At 51.0% G+C, this 12,491-nt stretch overlaps 2 protein-coding genes across 2 annotated transcripts; one reads left to right on the top strand and one right to left on the bottom strand.

The window, feature by feature from the left end:
* Positions 1 to 1,204: 1,204 nt before the first annotated feature.
* Positions 1,205 to 4,173, top strand: JDV02_010587 (uncharacterized protein). The gene has a single exon (XM_047992335.1). It carries the CDS (start codon positions 2,179 to 2,181, stop codon positions 3,982 to 3,984), a length of 1,806 nt encoding a protein of 601 aa, XP_047848349.1. The 5' UTR covers positions 1,205 to 2,178; the 3' UTR covers positions 3,985 to 4,173.
* A 187-nt stretch (positions 4,174 to 4,360) lies between these two features.
* ALD2_3 (mitochondrial aldehyde dehydrogenase) lies at positions 4,361 to 6,005 on the bottom strand (the record flags this gene model as incomplete). Its single annotated transcript, XM_047992334.1, has 2 exons — positions 4,361 to 5,790; positions 5,881 to 6,005. 2 exons carry the CDS (start codon positions 6,003 to 6,005, stop codon positions 4,377 to 4,379), a joined length of 1,539 nt encoding a protein of 512 aa, XP_047848348.1. The 3' UTR covers positions 4,361 to 4,376.
* Between the last annotated feature and the right edge of the window lie 6,486 nt (positions 6,006 to 12,491).

The raw sequence follows: 12,491 nt of genomic DNA, 5'->3' as shown, positions 1-12,491 counted from the left end.
CGCAGTCCAGTCCGTGCATCCCATGATGGATCCCACACCACCAGACTCGGTGCAGTCGGGGACGAACGGTTGAGTGACTCTGCTGCTCGAAACGCCAAAGAAGGTTTATCCCCCCCCTCCACCCGCACATCTCGTAGTCAACTAACGTTAGCACGTAAGTTAGTTAGTTTAGTAGGTCCTGATACGGTCGAGGGCGTAGCAGCAGTACGGACGGAAGGACACTGGGAATCGAGTCGAGTCGTCGCGCACTAACAACCATCAACGTCGCATCGCTTAACTCTGTACCTTTTGGATCAACACGCGCGCTGCGACGGCGGGCCAGCCCGTCCGCGCCCATTGCTGCCCCTCGTCCGTGCCTGAGCGTCACAAAAATTATAGCGGCCTTCTCAGGTTCTTCTCCTTTCTCCTCTCCCCCTCCCGCTAGCTCTGCGACGCTGTCTGTTTCTCTCAGCACAGGGCAGGCCCGCGCGGGCTGCGACCCTGCTGCCCGCGTTTAAATTCACTCCAATCTCAACCGTCGTCTTCGTCGTGTGCATGTAAATATTGACGGCGGCACGTGCGCGCGCGCGCAAAGTAGTAGTCGCTTAGAGATTGTTTATTTTTCGACCCGCAATCGCAGCATGCGGCGATCGCGGCTCGCCCAGGGGCTCAGCTGTCGCTCAGGTGTCCGTTATCGCTGCCTACCTTTGCCTGCCTACCTGCCTGTCTGGTGGTGGTGGTGGTGGTCGCTGGTGGCGATGAATGGCGGCGGCGGTGGCGGTGGCGGCGTAGATACAGATAGCACAGAGTCCAACTACGTTAGGGAAGGAGGCCCCCATACATGTCATTGATGTCGAATACCTACAAGTACGGAGTAGACTAGTAGCCCCGGTTTATTTATTCCCCAAAGCGGGAACCCCAATCAACTCCATCCAGTCTGGGGACCGACAATCTCTTCCAACCGCGCCTCCACTGCTGGTTAAGCCTGATATCGCCTGGACGCAGAGACACACACACGCGCACACACACACACAACACAACACACACGCGACCAGATACCAGATACCAAAAACCTGCCAGCCACAGCCTACCGCGGCCCGGCCGTTGGGGTAAACGAGGCCACCACCGCCACCACCACCACCACCACCACCAAACCTCCAATCCCCCCTCCCCCCCGAGAACGGGCATCAAGATGAGGGGAACACCCCAGCCTCCTCCAATCCCCCGCGTCCGTCGTCATTTGTCGAACCTCGCCCGCCCGTGACTTTCTCGTGTGGCGTCGCAGGGCCTGGGGGGGTCCGTCGGTCAGTCATTCAATCTGCCGTCTCTGCCGCTTTCCCCCCACCCCCGGCCTTGTCCCCGCGTCTCTGATCTCTGAACCGGGGAGAGGGGGGCGTTGACGAACTGCCAGTAGTGCCAAAGTACGTAGTACGTTGACCTCGTACGCACTACGTCTTGCGACTGCGCCGGGCCTTGGCTGGAAGTTGAGCTGCTCCTCCTCCTCCTCTTCCACCCCAGACGTCGATCAGGACTGGACGTGGCGGTCCATTCCGTACCTACGCAGCCATCAATCAATTCAGCCAGCCAGCCCGCCAGCCCGACCCCGGACCTGGACCTGGAGCGAGGCCAGATAGCTCAACGGTCTGGTGGCTGCCTCCAGTCTCCTCGAGCTGTGTGGCCTGGTACATGTACTATCAATCTGCTGCTGCTGCCCCGGGTAGTACAAAGTGCCAGCTCTCCTCCCACCAGTCAACCCAGACAACAAACGACGACTTGCACTGGAAAGACGTGTCCCTTATCTGCAGCAAGTCGCGCACGCCGGATCGACCAAACGTCTCACCCCAGCCAGCAAACTATTCCCTCATCACTCACATACGCACACACACACACACACACACATACATAAACACTCCTCAGTAATCGCTCTGCATATATTACCTACCACGTACAAGCTCTCTGGTCTCTGCGCGCCTATCCATTGGCACAAGCTTTGCTGCCCCTCAAACCTTGATCACACTTTGTCACATCACATTTTTCTTTTCACGGGCTTTTTTATATAATTTGATGTCGAGCTCTGTGCTGCCTCGCCTCCGTTAACTCTCTTTCCATCAACTCTTGGATATCATCCCCCGTCTCATCAGCAGACACCCGCCCTCAGAGAATGACAGCGGCCTCTACTCTCTACTACAAAGCCATCACATGGACCGAGTCAAAATCCAGCTTGCCGGACCCTCCTCCGCCGGCGCCATGAGCAGCAGCGGCGGCGGCAATAATGTCGACAACATGAACAGCGGCGGCATCGGCGGTGATGATAACAACAACAATGCCGTCCACGCCATGCATCCCACCACCAGCAACACCAACATGAGCGACCTCGGCCCCTCCAAGACGCTCGACACGCTCGACCAGGCCGTCCGCGACGCCAACGACCTCGCCGCCCTCGGGCACGCGCAGTCGCTCTCGCGCAAGTTCTCCATCTGGTCCATGCTCGCCCTCGCCTTCTGCGTCCTCGGCACCTGGTCCACCATGGCGCAGGGCCTCACCAACGGCCTCACCAACGGCGGGCCCGTCGCCATCCTCTGGGGCCTCTGCCTCGTCACCTTTTGCAACACGTGCGTCGCCGTCTCCCTCGGCGAGCTCTGCAGCAGCATGCCCACCGCCCTCGGCCAGGCCTACTGGATCGCCCAGCTCTGGAACACGCCCGCCGGTCGCTTCGCCAGCTACCTCTGCGCCTGGATCAACACCTTCGGCTGGTGGACCCTCACCGCCAGCCAGATCGCCTTCATGACCGACTTCCTCCTCGCCATGAAGGTCATGTTCGACGAGGACTGGGACGGCGCCGCCAAGGGCTGGCTGCGGTTCCTCGTCTACGTCGCCATGACGGCCGCCTTCACCCTCTTCAACCACCTCGCCTGCCGTAAGGACGCCGTCCTCCCCGTCTTCAACAAGTTTGTCGGCGTCTGGTTCGTCGCCCTCTTCTTCGCCTTTGGCCTCGCCCTGCCCATCAGCGTCGCCACCAAGCCCGACCTGTCCTTCCAGAGGGCCAGCTTTGTCTTCGGCAAGTGGCTCAACCAGACGGGCTGGTCCGACGGCGTCACCTGGTTCCTCGGCCTCGTCCAGGGCGCCTACGGCCTCACCGCCTTCGACTCCGTCATCCACATGGTCGAGGAGATCCCCGCGCCGCGCCGCAACGCCCCGCGCACCATGTACCTGGCCGTGCTGTTTGGCGCCCTCTCGGGCTTCCTCTTCATGATTGTCTGCCTCTTTTGCATCCAGGACATTGACCGGCTCATGGACTCGCCCACGGGCATCCCCTTTATCGAAATCACCCAGTCCACCGTCGGCCCGACGGGCGCCGGCGTCCTCATCGGCCTCTTCGTCTTCAACGGCGTCGGCCAGGGCATCAGCGTCCTGACCTCGTCGTCGCGCCTCACCTGGAGCTTCGCCCGCGACGGCGGCATCCCCTTTGGCGCCTACTTTGCCCACGTCGACCCCGTCTGGAAGGTCCCCGGCCGCGCCCTCTGGCTGCAGGCCGGCATCATCGCCCTCGTCGGCGTCCTCTACCTCTTCGCCAACACCGTCCTGCAGGCCATCCTCAGCGTCAGCACCATCGCCCTGACCGTCTCCTACGCCATGCCCATCCTGACCCTCGCCCTCGTCGGCCGCGGCAAGCTGCCCCGCGGAGAGTTCTCCCTGGGCGGCTTCGGCCCCACCGTCAACTGGATCTCCATCGTCTACTGCGTCGTCACCACCGTCTTCTTCTTCTTCCCCACGAACCCGAGCCCCGCCCCCAGCGACATGAACTACGCCATTGCCGTGTTCGGCGTCATGATGGTCGTCGCCGTCGGCTTCTGGTTCATCCAGGGCCGCAAGACGTTCATGGAGATTAGCGAGATGACCGAGCACATCTTGTACGCGCAGACGGCTACCGAGGGCGAGGTGTCGACCGAGGCGGAGACTATTGTTGTGGCGCAGGGTGCGGACTTTAAGAAGACGGGCCCTTAGTTGAGTGCGCGTCAAGGCGTGATTCCAGGCACAGGCAGTTGAGCGGGGGAGGAAGAGTTGAAGTGCAGAGACTGAACATATGTAATGAGCGGCGTTTCATGTTCCGCCACAAGCCTTGTCCATACAACATGAATTCACTAGTGTCTGCTCTCACGCGGTTCGTGTTGCTAGCCAGCACCCATTCATTGCCTTGTGTCTTCACTGTTTTGACGTCTCCCTTTTGCCCATGGGGTGTTCTGAACATGTATGTAGCCAGTACTAGCGGATACATCTCCAACATCAACGGTTTCTTCACGTTCACGGGCTCCCTCCTCACCTTCCCTTCACAACATGACATGGCTTACATGGCATTCATGGCAATATCTGCATATTAACTACCAAGTACATCAAACCTACAGCTTCGACCCCAGGTTCACGTGAACCGCCTTAATCTCCGTGTACGCGGCCAGCCCGGCCTCGCCCAGCTCGCGGCCCACGCCGCTCTGCTTGACGCCGCCAAAGGGCACCTGGATCTCCGAGTCGTTGCTCGAGTTGATCCACACCATGCCGGCCTCGAGCGCCGCCGCCACGCGGTGCGACCGCTCCGCGTCCCGGCTGAAGACGGCCGCCGCCAGCCCGTAGATGCTGTCGTTGGCGAGCGCCAGCGCCTCCTCCTCGTCCCTGAAGGGCGTCACCGTGACGACCGGGCCGAAGACCTCCTCGCGGAACACCTCCATGTCCCGGGTCACGCCCGAGAACACGGTCGGCAGCACGAAGAAGCCGCCCTCTCCGCTCGCGCTCCCGCCTGCCACGGTCGAGACCTCGCCCTGCGCCGACCCGCCGCCTAGCTCGCAACGCGCGCCCTGCTCCCTCGCCCGCTCCATGAACCCCAAGATCTTGTCGTACTGCGCGCGCGACACCTGCGGCCCATGTGTCGTCCCCTCGGCGAACGGGTCCCCCGTCTTGGCCTCGGCGCGCACCACGTCGAGCAGCGCGCGCGTGAACTCGTCCGCCACCGACGCCTGCACCAGGAGGCGCGACGTCGCCGTGCACACCTGCCCCTGGTTGCTCATGATGCCGACGTAGGCCCACCTGGCGGCCTGCTCGAGGTCCGCGTCCTCGAAGACGAGCAGCGGCGACTTGCCGCCCGTCTCGAGCGTGATGTTATTCAGCTTCGTCGCCGCGGCCTTCATGATCTCGCGGCCCGTGGGCGTCGAGCCCGTGAAAGCAATCTTGTCGACGCCGCGGTGGCTCGCCAGCGCGTGGCCCGCGTCGCGCCCCAGCCCGTTGACGACGTTGAGGACGCCCGCGGGGAAGCCCGCCCGGCGGACGAGGTCGGCCAGGTACAGGATCGACAGGGGCGTCTGCTCGGCGGGCTTGAGGACGACGACGTTGCCCGTCGCGAGCGCGGGGCCGAGCTTCCACGCGGCCATGGCGAGCGGGTAGTTCCAGGGGATGATTTGCGCGCACACGCCCACGGGCTGCCGCAGCGTGTACGCGAGCTTGCGCCTCGACGACGTCGTCGGGATCGTCTGCCCGTGGATCTTGTCCGCCCAGCCCGCGTAGTAGCGCAGGCAGGCCGCCACCTCGTGCAGGTCCTCGTGGAGCGCCACCCCGTACGGCTTGCCGTTGTCCCACGTCTCGATGGTCGCGAGCGTCTCCTGGTGCTGCTCGACCAGGTCCGCCAGCCTGTGCATGAGCGCGCCGCGCGAGGCCCCCGTCATGTCGCGCCACGAGGGGGACCGGAACGCCTGCCGCGCCGCCCGGACGGCCCGGTCGACGTCCTCTGCGCCTGCCGCCTCGACGGTGCAGATTTCCTTGCCGTTGCTGGCGTGTTGATCTTGTCGTCAGAGCATGTTTTGAGTGGCATTGGCTTGGGGGGAGCACAGGGGCAAGATGCGTAGACATTGGACTTACGCGGGGTTCACGCTGGACAGCCGCTTGCCAGACGCGGCCTTGACAAACTCATTGTTGATGAAGAGACCGGTGGGCAGCGTAAACGACCGCCCGTTCGGCGCCGTGAGCTTGGTTGCGAGAGCCATGGTGGGATGATTGCTGTGCCGTCGACTTCAATGAAAGTTGAGGTAAAGGTTGGGCCAGGATTGAGTCCAGGACAACGGACAGCTCCCAGCAGCTCGCCTGTGTAAGTCGGCCGAGGTATGTAGTTTCGTACCTCTCACTTCGCTCTCCGTAACGGGGCCTTCTTGAGTCTCCACAGCCAGCCCAGCTCCTCCCACGAGATGCCAAATCCAGCCAAGCCAGCGCGATGCGGATCAGACGCGAGATCCACGCCGGGACACGCTCGACTTTTGCGGGGAGAGGGGGCTACACGGGGTTCAATCCGTCTGTCTGTCTGGTGGAGACGCCTTGCATTGCAGATACGTAAGAGCTCGGGAGTTCGTCGCGATTCGCATCTTGCCCCTTATCCAGCAGATAGTACTACTACTACTACATGTAGTACTACAGCATGCCATCTTGGCCGTATCGTATCTTCAACGGCCGTTGTCGGCGTGGACTGGAGCCGCGGGACCTGCATCTGTCTGCATCCATGTCGGCATCCGCATCATCGGTGGGGTCGGTCGCGGGCTCCGCGGGCGTCGGGGCTCGGGGTCGCCGGACGCCAGACACCAGACCAGACGGGAGGGACGGCCAGGCGTCTAAGTTAGTGGCGGGCTTTATTACCCCAACTTTGTGGCGGATGCGGCGCCCCTCCTTCTCCGCACGACTTCAGCCGGAGGGACGAGTCTCGTGTGTTTGGAGTTTCGCGGGTTGGTCCGGGCTTTCGTACGTGCATGTATGTACTTGGTAGACCCGCGACCATTGCAATTTGTAGGCGCAACGGCCGCGGTTGACACGCCCTCTCGACGTCGGGTGTTTGTATCGGCGAGAAAATGGAGGACAAGGCGGTGGCGGGAGGTATGAGTTGGGAACGACCAGCTTCGTCTCGTTCTGTCGTGCAAGAGTCAGCGCCGCGCATCTGGTGCCTGGCGACTTCACGGCGGCATCGCCATCAGGCAACGCTGACAAAGGACACACGAAGATGATGTCTAGTGTTGATTCCACAGATGGACTGCGACTGCAGCGTTGTTCCTTAATACTTCAATGATACCATTATCAATACCGCTCTGGATTGTGCTCGGTGGAATGTATGCCATCCGTGGTCAGCTGGGATCAATTCCACTGTTCATGTTTGGATATTGAACGCCCAATTGATGGTAGCGGGACAAGCGAGTTGTAGGAAGAAGCAAAAGATTTGAGGCTAAAAATATGAATAGTGAGCGACTGTACAGCAGCAGCTCGATCGAAAGGACGTATGTTGCAGGAGCCCAGCACAGTTCCAGTCATCTCCGTCGTCAACTCATGTCATGTTGGGACGCCGTCGAGTCGAGGACAACCTTGAAGCCCCCGGTCAGGGGGAATCCCCCCCCCCCCCCCCGCCTTCATGCCGCAACCACGTCGAGGCCCGGGATGCAGCAAATGCCTAACCCGTCACACTGTCCTGCTGACAGTGGGGGAACTCGGGATGATACGTCGAGACTACGCAAACCGTCTTGTCTTCAATGCACTGTTTCGTATAAGGAGGAACCCCCAGATAGTCAGTCAGCATGTGATACCAGAGACGACGACACCCAGAGCAAAATCTCGATGGCGGTGGCCCTGAAACGATTTTGATGCCCGCCTTCATTTTCGCGACTTGGAATTGATTCCCTGATGCACTCACCTTGAGGTCATCTGCCTTCGTGCAGGGGAAACTGGTATAATATTCGGGACATAGCCACCACTCCAGAGCATAGAACGACACTGGGTGAGGGGTTTGCCGCCAATCCGGAACAATGGGGATTCGGCAGCTGTTGTCCCCCACGAAGCATAGCTGGACTCGGAGGGTCAGCACTGACCGCATTGATGTACAGCGAAGCGAGCATGGGTGGGTAGTATTGATGGGCCTTCAATGTCGTGGCCACAATTAATCACTTACTCCGTAGTAGGATAAGGCGAACGCAATGCGACTGAACCCGAGCAGGGTTACGATGAAGGTGAGTGTCGTCATTGAGGCTATGAGACCTTTCTTTGGAATTGAGTAGAAGGAATGGCGCGAGATAGGGGGAGATAACCCAAATATATACGGCAATATGGAAAGAGGCTAGTCATTCTTATGTGCAATACACGACAGGGGCAAATGTGTAAAACGGCATTCAAATTCTTATGTAAACATGACCGCCAGTCTAAACTCCAAGCCATATACCCCGTTTGATGTCATGGCGTGTCTCAAAGTTTCATATTGTCAGGTGGTTTCTGTTATCTAAAGCGTTACGTCAACAGGACACGGATCCCCTATTGTCGCAACATGATTTTACACACTATAGCGACGCGAGACGCAATGGAAAGAGTGACACCGTGCTTGACCCGTCCAACAACTAGGCTCCAAAGCGCCGTGCCATTCGCACCGAGCCAAAAATAGAGACTGGTTGTCCTGACCGGGAGCTTTTGATATTTCCTCCACCTAAGGATACATGCATTCCTTAGCTCTAAGCACATATTGATTTACATGCATACTGCATGACTGACGGTGACGTCTGTGACTAGAAACAGTTGCATAACGTGCCTCACGTCTAGCCGTTAAGGCAGATGCTGACTGCGAGCGCAATAGATTATATACTGAAGTCTTAGATTAAGAAGCTTTTAAGCTACGATTTAGATCCCCCCGCAAATTGTTACCAGTTAATTAATACATATAAATAAACTATAGCTATAATATCCAGCTCTATAAATATCGTAAAGTCGGTAGCTATAAATTTTCTACCGCGCTATACTGCCTTCCTAGTTAGGCAATTTACCTTACTTTTGATTACTTATTACTTTATAGATTTCTATAAGACTGACTATATACCCCCCCCCCCCTCTCTATAATACGAGCTATTCTATCCTTATTTCTCTCCTCCCTCTCCTCCTCCTCCTTTAGCTATAGACTATACTTAACTTAATAATATCTTATAACGCTTACTTACTGCCTTACTTACCTAACCTATTAACTTATCCTTAATTGCCCTATTTAGCCTAATATAAGGTATCTATAGTATAATAGTAAACTCGCTATATAAGTATAAAGTAGTTAAGTAAGAGAAATAATAATTCGGTTTTATTTAATAATAAGAGTTTTATAATTCTAAGATTAAAGTTTAAGTTTATAAGTATAAGCTTTTAAATCGCTAGTTAAGTTAGCTTTAATACTTTAATTTCTTATTTTATACTTAATATTTATAATAACTATTCCTTTCTTTAAGATAATTATTTTAAATATATATTTAATAAATAAATAACTTTTTATCTATTATATTTTATATTATATTAGGGCGAGAAAGATACTAAACTATAGAGCGTATTCCCTTTATGCTCTTCCTATCTCTATTTAGCGCGTTATAATATAAGGACTCTTATATATTAATATATTAATATAGTAAAAAGGCTATTAAGCTCTAATTAAATAGTCTTAGGCGTCGGATATCTATATTTATAATAGTATATAAAACTATACGGTAATCCGCGACGACGCGAGATACTTATATTAATAAAGTATACTTATATCTAAAGTATAAGAATAAGGTAAAAGAGAGTATTATCGGCTATAACTAAAGAGGCGTAATAAGTCCTCTTTAACTAAGAAGGCTTCCTTCCTTTATAGTTATCCTTATAGTCTTATCCTTATAGCTCCCTTTTACCCTTAGCTATTTTTATTCTTAGGCCCCCCCTTTCCTTTATCTCTCTCTATTATAGTTCTTTCCTATACCTTCTCTTACTAATATATACCTCCCTAGCGGCATATGCCCCTACCCTAGGAAGGAGTCGTAACCCCTTTTATCGCCCTTTATCGCCTCTTTATAAGCATCTCGTCGTCCATTATATTAATTTAGAGCTTATTTAGCTCCCTTTACGCGCGTAAGGTCTTTAAGGCATCTCCTATAGGTTTGCCGCGTATAAGGGTCCTCCTTAATATTCCTTTATGCCTAAATAGAGCTTATTTAATTACTTAGGTCTTAATTAAATACTCTATTATAGGCTAGAACCTTCTATTAATTACTCTTAAGGGCAATAAGGAGAGGTAAGTATAGCTAGTTAAGGCGTATAATATAGTCTTAAACTTATTTAAGATCTATAAGAATATATTAGGGATAGTTACCGCTATTACTTATACTTTAGCGCTAACTCTTTAATTTATCTACCTAAGATATAAAAGGTCTATTATATTAGTTTTATACTATATATTCGCTACCCTATCGTTTTAGATTAGCTCCTTATCTATTATCTTAGTTTTAGCTCTTAGGTAAAGTCTTCGTAAAAGGGTAGGAGTATTTAATTGCCCTTTAGAGGGTTTAAAGGCGCTCTTTACTACCGGTTTTTATATATTTATCGTTAAGGGCTAGGGTCGTACCTTAAATAGCGTAATAAGTAAGTACTATCGTTTAGCTACTCCTTTATTTATAATTCTACTATTTTACCGTAGCGAATTGCCTTATAGCTTTATAATAGGAAGGCTTATAGTCTTAAGAGCCCTAACTTATAGCTAAGCAGTAACTTTATCTATAAGTCTATTATTCCGCTAAGGCGAGTTACTTTATAGCTTTATAGTAAGAAAGTTTATAGCCTTAAGAACCCTATCTTATAGCTAGGCGGTAATTTTTCCCGCGAGCCTACCGCTTCGTTATAGTAATCCCTTTACCTATAGTTCCTTTTATACGCTTACGCTTAAGGTACTCTCTTCCTTTTACCGCTTCTTAAAGGGCGTTACCTTAAGATAAATAGGTCCTTAAGCTAGGGTCGCTCTATATAGTAATAGCGTAATAAGCTTAAGCATTATAGTTAGCGGGTCTAAGAGTTATAATACCTTAGTTATAATAGTCCCTATAACTTTAATAATGCCTCTTTTTATCCCCGGGCCTAGTCTATATATTACTTAAGTCCTTAAGATTGGGGTTACTTATAGATAGGTATCTCGGGTAGCCTTAATAGCTAGTAATAGCATAAGGGCCTCCTCCCTAGAGGGTAGCGGTTAAGTATATATATTATAGATAGGAGAGTATTTTATTATAGTCTCTATCTCCCCGATTTCGATACTATAGTAATTAAGGAAATCCCTCTTAACCTTTAGGATATATATAAAGTATCTTATACCGCTAAGCTTAATAAAGGTCTAAAAGCTATACTCGATATTACCGGCCCGAGCTCGTTATTATTAATAGCGTTTACTTAAAGGTCCTAAAAGGCCCTTTAGTTTAGTAATATAATATAGGTATAGTCATTTAAGTATTAAAGTCCTAGCTCGTTAGCGATTATCGCTATAAAGATAGAGAGTAATAAATTAAGTACTATCTTATATAAATTATTTAATCGCTAAACGACGGCCTAATCCCTAAAGTATGCGTCTTTATAAAAGAATAATATATACGCCGGTAGGCCCTATAGCGCTCTAACGATATTTACTAGCGTCTATAATAGCTCTTTATACTTATTTAATATAAATCTAACTTACCCTTATAAATAAAATATAAGGTATAGGAGCGTTAAGTATTTATACTCCTATCCTTCCTTTTGCCTAAAGACTAAGGGCGCGAGGAATCGGAAATTATAAGTATAGCTAACTTTAATAAGGAATTAGCGCTAATAATTAGTAACTATCTAAATACGCTCTTAATGCTTATACTTAAGTATATCGTATATAATAAGTTAGCTATATTTCCTATCTTAGATATAGCTAACTTAATAGAGCCTTAAGACGATATAGTTCTCTTCTTATATAAAGTTAAGGAATCTTATATAGAATCTCCGCTAATATTAGTATTTATATATTCGATTAGGCTATATTCTATATAGGGTACGTATAAACGTTATACCTATAAGATAGAGATAGCGTAGTTAAGTTAAGTCGTTAAGGTTAGGTTTTGCCTTATTATAGTTGGGTTTAACGATAATAACTCTTATAGAAAAGCTATAATACGCTATAAAGTATTTAATCTTATAGGTAATAATATATAGCGCTTTATAAAGTTAGAAATTTATAGCCTATTCTCTTTTATATATACTTATTAATAGTCTATTAAGATCGGTAATATAATCTATCTATTTTAAGCTAGTAGTAGCTATATTACCTATAGGTAGGATATCCTTAAACTACTAGAAGTTAACTAAGACTAGTATATTAGCGATATATTAGGCCTTAACCCTTAAGGTAGGCTACTATCGTTTAAGGTAGAATATAGGTACTTAACGCTTATATAGCTTATTTAAGTTAAGATCTATAATAGCTTTTTCTAAAGGAGTAAAAAACCCTTTAGTTATTACTCCTCCTTTTATTTTAATTTCTCCCTTTATCCCTTAGAGGATTCTCTTTAAGCGCGTCTTCTTATAGAAGGCTTAAAGGCCCTTTTATTAATCTAGTATTATTAAGTTAGTCGGTTAATATATATATAGGGAAGTACTTTAGGTATAAGGGGGGGAAAGGGTAATCTTAGTCTTTTTATCGTTAGCTTCCTAAC

Source organism: Purpureocillium takamizusanense, chromosome 13 (assembly GCF_022605165.1).
Source record: "Purpureocillium takamizusanense chromosome 13, complete sequence".
NCBI lineage: Eukaryota > Fungi > Ascomycota > Sordariomycetes > Hypocreales > Ophiocordycipitaceae > Purpureocillium > Purpureocillium takamizusanense.
This window is presented reverse-complemented; position numbering and strand designations above follow the sequence as displayed.

Coding starts and splice junctions, on each gene's coding strand:
- JDV02_010587 (XM_047992335.1), top strand. CDS start 2,179: ATGGACCGAGTCAAAATCCAGCTTGCCGGACCCTCCTCCGCCGGCGCC.